Below are 12,605 nucleotides of genomic sequence, written 5' to 3'. Positions count from 1 at the left end.
TAGGTTTAGAAGCCTAACTCTTTTATTGATGGAATTAATCCTCTTTTGTGGCATTCAAACAAGATTAGAAGTTAATTTACTTTATCTATCATCTACTAATGAATGCTTCAAGTGGTAACGATCACAATTCTTTGTATTTGAATTTAGGAAAAAAAATATATTTTTGGTCTCTAAGTTTTGGGTCTAGTTTCCATCTAATAATATCAAGGTTTCAAAATGTTTCACATTTGGTCTTTAAGTTTTGAGATTGGTTTCAATTTAGTCTTTGAATTTCAAAATGTTATAATTTTACTCTTGACATTTGAATTTTGCTTCAATTTGGTCTCTATATTGCAAGATTTACACTTTTGACCTCGATTATTTGCTAAATACTTATTCTCTATCTTTAATGTTAATTTATGTTAATAAATTAAAAACCATTTAAGGAATTATAATTAATTAAGGTTCACTATTTTTATCACTTTTAAAACTAAATTTACAATTTTGCTTCATAATTAATTTTAATTAATTAATAGAAATTTTCAATGATTGAAAGTGAGTATTGATGAAAAATTAAGGTAAAAAATGTAAAATCTTGAAACCTAGGAATCAAATTGAAACAAAATTCAAATCTCAAGATTAAAATTATAACATTTTAAAATTTAGAAACTAAATTGAAAAAAAAAACTCATAACTTAAAAACCAAATGTATAATACTTTAAAACTCTAGAACCAAATACTCAAAACTTAGAGATAAAAAAGATATTTTTCCTCGAATTTAAATAGATAACGATGAAATTAAAATACCTGATCATTGCGATAATATGTGTGAGATGTCACATCATGGTGTAGAATAAAGATGAAGATTTACATTAATTTTGATGACCATTATGACCTTGTAGAGGGGAGATTATACTATTGACCTTTAAAGTAGAAAGTGACTTATCCATTGACTTACGTTTGGATGGATTATCACTATGTCGGTGGTTTGTGCATTTTACAAATGAAAATTATTCAAATATTAAAAATATTTTTGTGGTTCATTTTTCTATCATATGAAACATCAAGTACAATTTTCTTCAGACAAGTCATTCCAGACTTATTGGCAATTAATGTCTCTATTATTTTTTTTCCAAATTGGATCCCCAAATGATAAATATTGAACCTTTAAATTTATATAATTGTTACAATTTCTACACTTAAGTAAGTTTAAAGGTCTAATTTTAATACTTTATAAGTTTGAGGGCTCGATTTTCACCTTTGCAATTTCCCCTAAAAAATTTCTCAGAAGGAAGGGACTTGCTCAATGGGAATTTCAAATGAAGCTGCACTGCTGAGATGATATGTAACTTCAAAATTCACCTTGTTGCACACTGTTTCTTTGACATATCACATCTCATGGGTGTCCACAGTGTTAATATTTGGCATCTGAAAGGTGAGGAATTCTACCATTTTTACTCCTGAAAATGTCAGTTACTACAAAGCACAGACTAGTCCAACTTTACAAGTGAAAAGACCTGAAAACTTGCAACCTCCTTATCAAACAATTGGTATCCTTATTCCATACTTCATTTGTCAATCAATTTTGTAACTCAGATTCAATCCTCTCAAAACCAACACTTATTGTGCTTCCAGATCTGAATAAAGTGCGAAGAGAGGCATCTCAAGCAACCAAATTGAAATTAAGACAACAGTCAACCACATCACGTACAATCAACTTAGCACGACGATCGTGTACGCAAATCCAGAACTGTAGACATGCTTTTTCACACCACAAAGGTTTGTTATTCAGAAGCTCACAAGTTCTTCATGATATCTTTAATCCTATCAGCAACTTCATTCATATTCTTCTGCTTAACTTCATCCAAAAGAAGTTGACATGTGAGGTATCTTGGCTTTATATCTTGATCAATCATCTTCTCAAATAACTGGTAAGCCCACTCACACCTATTTGCTCTACAAAGGCCATGAATTAAAAGGGAATAGGTTGATATATCAAGACTTAGATGATGTTTATATATCATCTCTTCCAATAACTTGCTCAGAACATAATCTATCTTTCCAGTTCTAAAGCAGGACTTAAGCAACGGGTGATATGTGCGGACATCAGGTTTACAAAGCCCCGATTTCTCCATCTCCTCAAGCAGTTTCATAGCCTTTTGTTCTTGCGCATGATGACAGTATATCGAAATAATAGAATTGTAGGTTGATGTATTTGGTAAAACACTCTTGCTTGGCATTTCTACTTCGAATACATGAATAACTTCCCGTACTTTACCTGCTCTCCCTAATGTATGGATCAAACAGTTATAAAAAAGTGTATCAAGTTCGCATCCAGCAGATTTCATTCTCTCAGCAATCTGCAAGGCTTCCTCGAATTCTTCCGACTTTGTTAGTGAGTCCATGATAGTGGTGTAAGTGATGACATTTGCTGGGCATCCTTGAGCATCCATTTCATCAAGCAACTCATAAACCTTACTAAAGTTGTAATGACGACAATAAAATCGAATAATCGTTGAATAACTAATAACACAAGGACGAAAACCATGGCCTTTCATCTCTTCTAACGTCCAATGTGCCTCTTCAACCCTATCAACTTTACACCAACCATGAATGAACATGTTAAACGTGTTTGCATTCGGGGGAATATGCGATTTAAGTTCCAAATATATCTGTCGAGCTCGCTCAACCTTCTCCTCTTTGCACAGAGTATCAAGCAACACATTCATAGATTCAGTGTTCTTCTCCAACCCAAAAGTTCCCAAATCATCAAATATCCTAACCGCATCTTCCCATTCACCAGCACCAGCAAACCTTCGCATAGCCTTAGCTACAGTATCAAGAGTCACAAGGCGAGCTTCCTTCAATTCTTCTAGCATGCGTTTCATCTTAACCATTTGCTTTGATTTCCCCAATGTATCTATTATAATGTCACATAAGTCTGGGGTGTGCTTAAATCCAGAGAGTGATTTTGCCCATCTAAAAACACCCAAAGCAGACTTCCAATCATCTTTGAATTGTTGGAGCAACTTGTAAACAAGTTCATGGGAGAACGGTATGCTGTTACACACTGGATCGTGCAAAAGACACTGCAAAACCTCATCCTCGGTGCTACCCACCTGAACTCTAGCAATGATCGAGTTAATATCAGAAGGCTTTGTCTGAAATTCAGATGGAATTCTTTGCTGCAAATCTCTAGCTCCTACAAAGATAGCAGGTTCCAGCGGAGACGAAGAAATTGCAGAGGAGAGGGCATGTGAGGAGCTTTGAGAGGATACATGAAAATAGGCAAATGATTTACAACGATCAAGAACACCGCAAATGCTCTTAAGACTCTTCTGAATATGCAAGGACATGACGCACACTAACTGAAGAAAAGCGAAAATAGAATTTTTTGGGCTTCTTATTCTTTCGCAACTAATACAACACAGAAAACTTGACAATGGAAATGTTTATCTTCTTCTTGACTGATTGAATAGAGAAAAGCCCTAGGGTCTGAAATCAGCAATAGCCACAATTGATACAACAAAATCGGCGAACTTTCAATGAATGTAATGCAGGTATCTATCTTCCTTCCCCTTCTTCTGCAATTATTCGTCAAATCGAAACGATGAAAGAGCGAATTACGAATCCACAGAGAAAGAAAACAAGTGTACCAGTGAGGAGAAGTGCGAGCTTTTCGCCAATCAGAATGAATTTCAAAATACCTAATTCAGAATCTAGGGTTTTTCCAATCGAGAGAAACAACTTCGAGTCTTCGAAGCGAGTTGTCGGCGACGGCAAGGGAGGAGAGTTCAAAGTAGGTTTTCAGAGAATTTTGTGCACCGACTCCGATCATGATGAAAAACCACCGGAATAATGATATGAAGATCGAAGCGTCTATTATTTCTTATTTTCAATCGACATGTCGTTTGACACACGAAGTACGAATCTAGCCCAACGACAAACATCCTTTCACTTTTTTATTTTCCTATTTTATTTGAACTTTTTTTTCTTAAAAAAAATACCACAAGAAAGAAACATGAGAAAAATTTAAAGAAAAAATAAGTTAATAGAAGAGTAGATTCCACCCATAAGGGGTGATCTTCAAGCTAGATTGACGAATATCCAAATCTTCAAGTATAGAAAGCTAAGTCATAAGCTACATGATTACTCTTACAAGTTATCAAAAGGATATCTTAAATAGAACTACGAAGATCAACGAAAGTCTGAACATCATTTCTACATTAATTTCTCCAACCAAGAGGTTCAAATGATTAGGAAATCTACCAAAGAGGAAAAATATTAGCTTCAAAAGCTCTGAAAATTCTTCCAAACATGGTAATGGCCTTTTTGTAGGAAAATGACCTTCCATAGCAAACATAGCATCGCCAGTATTTAAACATTTACGACCATAGTTAAATGGTTGATATTATACCTTTGACTTAAAAAGATATCATTCAAGAAATATTAAAACTCGGTACTTCACTCACTTTGAACTAACATTAAATTTAGCTTAACCATTATGGGTTGACCTAGAGGTAAATAAGGGACATGACCTTGATAAATAGCTAAGAGGTCATGGGATCCATAGTAGCCACCTGCCTAGAATTTAATATCCTAAGGGTTTCCTTGATACCCAAATGTTATAGGGTCAAACGAGTTGTCTGGTAAAATGAGTCAGGATGCGCGTAAACTAGCTCGTCATGTATATCAAAGGAAAAAAAAACATTGAATTCAACTCTCTCTCTCTCGACTTAATATGCAACCTTGTTAAAATTTATTCGATAAATTAAAGGTAATTGTTTTAAATGACAAAAGTGCTAGAATTTAAATATAGCAAAATGTTACTGTCTATCATTGATAGATATTGATAGACCGTGACATTTTGCTATATCTATACCATCTAAAAGGGGTTATAAGTATTGGGGTTTGTGCCCTAAAGTCTCGTGTCCTGTAGTTTGTAAACAACTTTGTACGAATACTTGTGATGTATAATATAAATGATATTTACTTCACTACTTGACTTTGCACATTTAGATGTTTTTACCACAAACCAATAAACTTAATATCTCTGGTTGTTTTTATGTAACTTAAGCATGTATGTAGTGACATACAAGTGAATCATGTCTTAAGTGACAACCAAAATAGTTTGTAGTATATGGATATAGGAGGGAAACCTTATCCTGGTAATGCTACGGATGCATGCCGCTTTGTGGAATGGTCACAAGTGTTGTGACTTGTCACAGATGGTCTGATCCTGATCATTCGTGTAATGGACACGCGAACAAGGGCATCCTATACAAAGAGTTTGTATAAGACTTGACCTCGAAGTGTTAATGTCTTGTCATATAACACCGTTCATGACTGAGACTTCACTTCACTAGGATGACCATAGGTAACATGATCTCAATCCTAAGTGAGTTGGGAACTACTGCCATTGAGGGTGGTCCTTTGATTTGCATGGGTACGAGTGGCCAGAACGCTGACTCAAACCTACCATTTTGGGGATTCGTTTGATTTGGGAGCTGGGAACTTAGCTTCACAAGATGGAGTTCACTCCTTCCCCATGAAGGAAATCGGATATGAGATTTTCATGAGCAGCGGAAGAAATATAATTCCAAATCACAATCATGAATGAACATATATTTACAGTCGACTTCAAACAAGCGGTTATACAATTCATACAGAGAGAGTACCACATGAAAAACTACAATGCACATAAAGCAAACTCTAGCACATATGAAGATGCGTCTCCATGCTCCGTTGCGCGATCGCTCGAACAATCAGTAACCTCGAATGCTCGATCTACATGACCGTAATGCAGCACGAACACTTCGCACTCGTCCTCAACGATCACCTCGGTCATGAACTCCAACACCACGAACGGTCTCCAGTAAACCTCGACGATGTCGAGTTAAGTCTGACACCACCAACAAGGCTACCTTGGTATTCTCGATGTAAGAATCCAGAGATGGGCTCTGTTCGGTCTTGGTATGAGGTAGACGAAGGAGGAAACACCGATCACGTACACGACTGGCAAGTGGAGATGGCGAAGACCTATCGTATAGGTCGATGCCCAATCGTTTAGATAAAGCTAAGCGATCGTTTAGCTCAGTCTATCACCTACGGACTCTACATGATGGTTTACTTAGGGCAAACGATCGTCTAGCAAAACTATGCGATCATTTAGTAAATACTGTTTGATTCGTTTAGCTTGCCACTACACGATCGTTTAGTAAATCTGTATTTACTTGACGACCCCGTGAGTTTCTTTTGCGTGGAGAGAAAACTCAAAACTTTTTCAATCTTTTGTAAAAACTTCTATTTAAAATATGAAAACCATTTTCCTTTTAAACTCACGATTACCATGATTCCAATAACCACCCACTCACTTGGTTATTAAAGAAAAAGAATTAATTATCCAATAATTAATATTATTATTAAATATAATGATAACCAACTTATCGTACTGTATTTATAACCTATAGTTTTAATATTTCATCTCATGAAACATATAAACCGTAGTTTCTTTTCTATTCCATGGTAATTAACGTAAATCTCATTTTACATCAATCCTCCACTAGATGTATCTTATACATCAAACCGATTATATCATATATAATCAAAATACCTCTTGTTAATTTGAACATTTCAAATCAACACCAAGAACTGATCCTCAACTGAATCCATTGAGCTACCAAGGGGACCTTATGGACCTGTAGCTCGAAGCTCCAACGGTACGTGAATAACTGACTAAACTCTTTAGTCAAGGATCCACCATCCGTTAACTGTCAGGTACTCCACTAAAGATCAACAACTGAACTCTCCTTACCACAGATATATTATGTGTCCATCTTAACCAATCAGCAGTGCGACAACCCTTCACAGATCGCTCGTAAGTACAGCTAGACCAATAATCGTTATGTCCCTGTAGTTACATCTGTCTCCTTAAGTACCCCTGATCCCTCTAATGAATATAAGTCATAGTCCTACTATGACCGAGCCTTCTCTTCCAAAGAGAAGTTGTGGCCACTATGTTCAAGCCCTAGAATCAGCCCTTAAGGGAGCAATCTCTCTACTTATCCCTACTTCGGGAAAGGAGTGAATTCCATCTTATGGATTGAGTTCTCAGCTCCCAGATCAGACAAGTCCCCGAAAAGGTAGGCATGTTGAGTTGGCAATCTAGCCACTCTCACCCATACTAATCAAAGGATCGCCCTCAAAGGCAGGAGTTCTGATGACTGGCAAAAATGTACGTCATTATAGGCCTTTTATTTAGAATTATGAGGGTTGTTAAGTAAAATATACGTGATTGTACTAAGAATTCATGAGAAAACGAGCTTGCGTCGATCGACATTAAGAATCTCGGCTAACCTACTATTATGCGTTACTTTGTGTCCAATTGTCTATTTTTGTAGCTAACGTAGGAATCAATCGAATGCGGTGAATCTCTCCATCACAGAGGCGTCGCTTATGCAATCACATACGTTCGACGCATGGATGTTACGACCATTAATCGCATGCGTCCATCGCATAGAGGTTGCAGCTACAAAGTATAACCATAATATAGGGATGACCACAAGGGTGGTGGAATGCGATGATACTCTGGAACCTAAGCATGAACGCATACCTCGAGAGTATAAAAAAGGCGATGTTGACATTTCACCTACCGCACCATTAGCAGCAGAGATTCAGAGTAGGTCCATCACGCTGTTAGCTGCAAAATTTCAGAGAAGAACCATTAATGCTGTCGGCGATCAAACTCTATAAATAGAAGCCTTGAAGCACAACTTCAGATCATCCAAGGTTTTCTACCTTAAGGTTGATCCTTGTGATCCAGATGAAAGCATGGGGAGATATTCTTGAGAGTTCTTCATTCCTCTTACCATTCCGAGTGATGACCGGAGCCTTACCGGAGATAGATCTTGAGAGAGACTACTCCACGACCCATCCATGGCCCACCGGCAGCCTTGACACACATCTGATGTACGCAAGACATTGCCCATCTGGCCCTCCATATCTCTTATACCTCTATATTGTATTACATTGTGGCTTAAGAGATTAATACATTTTTTGATTAATGCATTTCTCTACTTCCTTCGATTGCATCTTCATTTTCTTATCATCCTTTACTTTCATTGCAAAGACTAAGTAAGATTTCTAGAGTATCGCATACTTAACCATGCGACATAGACATATGACGCATGTAGCAAACCACCGATAGGTGTGCGTCGCGTGAGTGTTGTGAGAAAATCCTATTTGCTTAATGTGATGTTGTAGCAATGCTTGTCTATGAGCTGATCAACGGTAGCTAACTGCCCGTGAGGGTAAGTGGTGGAATGCATTAAGCAAAATAAGCAGTGTTCCTAGAGATAGGAATAATCTTATGTCAGTCATGTTTATGAATTACCTTGTCTTATGAGCGCATCATTCATCATTTAGGCGTACTTGAGAGAGTAGTCTAAAAACCAAATCTAGGCTTGAGAGAGTCAGATTAGATCGCATAGGCAAGAATAGAGGCTTAGAGATAAACTCTATTTGCTATTACACAGCGTATGCACCCTATAGATAGGATATGAAAGTATGTGATCACATTGCATGCATCTAGAAGTAGGACATGATGGTATGCAGTCATCTTGTTTATGTGTGAGAGCACGTGAGCAAGAATAGAGACTTAGACATAAGGCCTCTCGACACTATCGTATATATATCGCATGCGTCTTTGTCAAGTATGTGTAGCATAATCGCATAGGTTGCGTTGGTTGGGGTTACCCTTGCGATCAAGCTTATTAATGCGGTGAAGTTATCCCCGCCATTTTATCTATTTTCCCATGCATCTTACTACGAGTTAACAGTTGCCGTGTCTCTATCTCTCACAGTCATACTTCCACTGCGTAATTTGTTAGTTAGGAGTAGGAGTAGCTGTAAACGCTGGAACGTGTTTTTTTTACTTACAGCATGCGAAAAAATATTAATGTGGATGAATGAACAACAAGCTCATGTCGCCATAATCTTGATGACGTAAAGATGGAAATGGAATGTGGATGCTGTGTTATGCATTACTACTTCTAAATATATGCGTTGTCAACTATATGCTTGTAGTATGCTATGGAGTAATACGTTGTCACAAGTTTCCTTGCACTGAAACCAAGTATAATTCCAACGCAAGTTTCTCAGAGTAATCCGAGGTCGAACATAGGGTTTGTTTTCGTGTGTTACTTTCGTGATATATGCGATCGGTTTTAAAATTAATAAAAGATTTGGTTTGTATATGAATTTAAATTGCGTTGATAAAATAAAAGTACGATAAAAGTAAAGTCCTAATCTATTATGATACAAGATACAAGATTCATGATACATGATACTGAGTTAGAGACTGACTGTGAAGTTATACAAAGGATCGTGGTATGCGATGGCAAGTCTTTATGTATGAATCAGAAATAGAAAGAATAATTAGTAAAAACATCGCAAGTTTGTTAACTGTGTTAAAGCTGTAACTAAGGTTCCGCTTTCCCTTGTCGTACATCTCTCGGTGATTGGCCGCGTTCCCATATCTCTATGATGAAACAGGGATGAACGTGATGAACGTAAGGTTGCTTCCATCTCTGGAAGTACTTCTCGCTTTAGTTAACGCATTCTTCCAACCCTCTCTCGATAGGCGGAATGACATCTTCACTTCTGCTCTCACAGGTGAAGATGCCATCTAGCATGCTTTAGCTAAACAAAGTTATTTCCTTAACACAAATTAATTTACTTGCTTAATTCTTATTAATTACACAGGGAATGAAGAAAACATCATGGAGAAAGTGAATAATGGATGAACGGAAATAGATAGAGAGATGATGATGGAAATGATCATAACAATTAATACTAAGATTAAGCATCTGATACATGGTGTGAATGATAGAGTAAAGAAGATGAGTACAAGTGATGAAAACGAGATAGAAACAAATACAGAGGAGTATCAACGTTTTGACACAGATCTGGATGGAGGTTTTGCTTGCCGGCGTGTGGAATAGATGAAGAGAAGAGCTTCCCTCTCAGGCTTGCTCGTCTGGTAGAAGTGACCTTCGTATCGAGCTTCGACGACAGGGATTGAAAGGATTCTTTGCTCGGAGACTCATCTCTCGGCCTTGTCTCTTGATTATCCCGGATCTACTTTGATTAGTCGCTCAACTAGTCTCTCTCTCAGATCAGTATATACACGTCTCCTTGTATCGAGTATATACAAGTATCAATTCTCTCGTATCCAGTATCCCTTTCAATGGAATTGCAGAAGCTATTTATAGGCGAAGCTTTGACTCTTTGCAGTGTGGTCCCTACTTTATTGTTAAGGCAATTCCTGAAATGGTGGAGTGAATATTCCTTCTGTTACGTAATCAATCCCGTCAGAAATGCACAATTGAAAGCTGTACACGCGTCCGAATCCTCCGCAATTGCGTTGCTCTTTACATCTTCGATTGTTTGCCTGTATGCGGTGTTGTTTTTTATTATCGCATGTGGTTAGAATTGCGTCGATCTCAAAGCTCTTGATCAATTATCGCATGCACCATCATTGCGTTGATCGTCTCTTCATTATTGATTGACGGGTGCAATGCGACGTAGATGCGTTGTTCAGTTTATCTTTAAGCCATGAATGCATGCGGTGACTTGATTTCCTGCAAAATAGACTTGAAACATTCTTTTCTATCATCGCAATGGTGTCAGTGGGTGTATTGACGATAATTTATAATTCTCGCATTTCTTAGCCAATTTCCATACTATCGATGCAACTTCTCTTTCTTTTAGCCGCAATATCTAAATAAAACAGTATAAATAATTTGTATTTCTACAAGTTATCACACCCCCAAATTTAGATATATGCTTGTCCTCAAGCATATATTCTACTAAGGCAATATTGTTTAATTCTTATCCTAAAATTTTGCATCGATTGGTTGCTCCGAATGCTCCACCTAGGCAACATTACTTAATAGCGCAATTTTCTTCTATCCTCGATAATTCATAACAAAGCCTTACTTTATTCTTCTATACAACAAATTTCTACTAAAAAATGCTTTTCTAGTTTTAAAAAGAATATTTATCTCTTCTTGCAAAAACAACTTGATGTGTCTGGATGCGGTGGTTAGATTTGCGTCATTTATTAGAGACTGTTGATCATGGTTACACTCTTCGTTTTGACTTGTTCCTATGGGTGTCATGCGAACATCCAACTACGGTTGTGTGCCAATCTCAACTTTAACTCTTGAATTTCAGCTAAGTATAACTTTTGCTGATCAGAGGAGTTGTCTCTTATATTCTTCTATTTTTCTTCTTCTCATTTTTTTTCTCTTTTCATATTGCGTCGTTTTTGGAAACCCACCTTCGTTTTAGCTTGCTCCCACGGGTGTCATGTGAACATCCAACTACGAGCAGGTTCCTTTCACGACTAACTCTTATCAGGTTGGGATTGTTTTGGGATTTCCCTTGCACTGACATTGGAGTCTTGTATGAATTTTTTTTTTATTTTTTTTAATTTTTTTTAATGATAATGAACACATTTTTCTTAATGACCGTATCTACTTGATCACATCTGCTCAGACCTTCCCCACCCCCAAATTTAGAAATGCGCAAGGTCCTCATTACATTGTTTGGACAGAATAGACAAACACTAGACAAAATTTTGAAAAGAAGGTTTGAGCAGAATTTGGAAGGATAAAAGGTAAAATAGTGCTATAGCCACGAATTAACTAAGTATTAGCCAGAAAATACAAAGTGTGGGAAATGTTACTAAGTGTATGCATATTATACATCATGGCAGCGCAATGAATAACGCAAAATAAAAGATAAAAAATATCGCAAATAATGACAAAGGATGATAAAGAAGAGGCTAAGGCATAGGGAAAGAATTGATACTCAGTTGTATTAAAAATTAACTAAGTATACAAAGAAATAAAAATAACGCAATACAATTTTTTTTCTTTTTCTTTTTGTATGTACAAAGAATCAAAGAATTAGCTTCTCTACAAAGAAAAATAATGAATGAAGTTTTCTTTTGTATTTGATTCAGACGAGTGCACGATTAAAAATTAACACCACATTTCCATTAACACAAATGCATATTTGTAGAGGACGGGCAACAACACATGTATCATCGCAACACACCACTTAACTCAACGCATTTCTGGAGGATGGGCACACGGTACTTCTACCAGCGCAACACTACCTCAACTAGTGCATTTTCGCTAAGGACGGGCTAACAATACATATGAGTGCAACACACCCCTCAACGCAATGCATTTGGGTGGAATGGACACAAAGTGTATCTTGTTATCACAAAATGCACCCATCATCGCATTGCATACCAAATTTTATTTATTTATTTTAATTCATCACTAACGCAAGTCGAAAAGACTTTACGATGTTCATTGTTTTATTCAGTCATTCACAAAAATTTTAAGAACAACGCTACTAATGCATACAAATTAATGAAATTAAACATGACATGGAAATACATAAAGCATAAAGGCTAATTCTACTAAGCAGTAAATAATGCAATTTAGAAAGCAGTAAATGAAAGCTGTAAAGAAAGCAATTAAACATAGATATAGGGATGCTGATTGAAAGAAGTTTTTCATAGTTACCACAATAGCATCCCCCGTAAGCGA

General features: G+C 36.7%; 1 protein-coding gene across 1 annotated transcript; it reads right to left on the bottom strand.

Moving 5' to 3' along the window:
* Positions 1 to 1,642: 1,642 nt before the first annotated feature.
* On the bottom strand, positions 1,643 to 3,868 carry LOC120080900 (pentatricopeptide repeat-containing protein At3g04130, mitochondrial). Its single transcript, XM_039035571.1, has 2 exons — positions 3,687 to 3,868; positions 1,643 to 3,563 (listed from the first exon to the last, which is right to left on the bottom strand). The coding sequence occupies exon 2, from the start codon at positions 3,333 to 3,335 to the stop codon at positions 1,776 to 1,778; it is 1,560 nt and encodes a 519-aa protein (XP_038891499.1). The 5' UTR covers positions 3,336 to 3,563; positions 3,687 to 3,868; the 3' UTR covers positions 1,643 to 1,775.
* Between the last annotated feature and the right edge of the window lie 8,737 nt (positions 3,869 to 12,605).

Source organism: Benincasa hispida, chromosome 7, assembly GCF_009727055.1.
Source record: "Benincasa hispida cultivar B227 chromosome 7, ASM972705v1, whole genome shotgun sequence".
Lineage (NCBI taxonomy): Eukaryota > Viridiplantae > Streptophyta > Magnoliopsida > Cucurbitales > Cucurbitaceae > Benincasa > Benincasa hispida.
The sequence above is the reverse complement of the archived record's forward strand: the minus strand, read 5'-3'. Positions and strand labels throughout refer to the sequence as shown.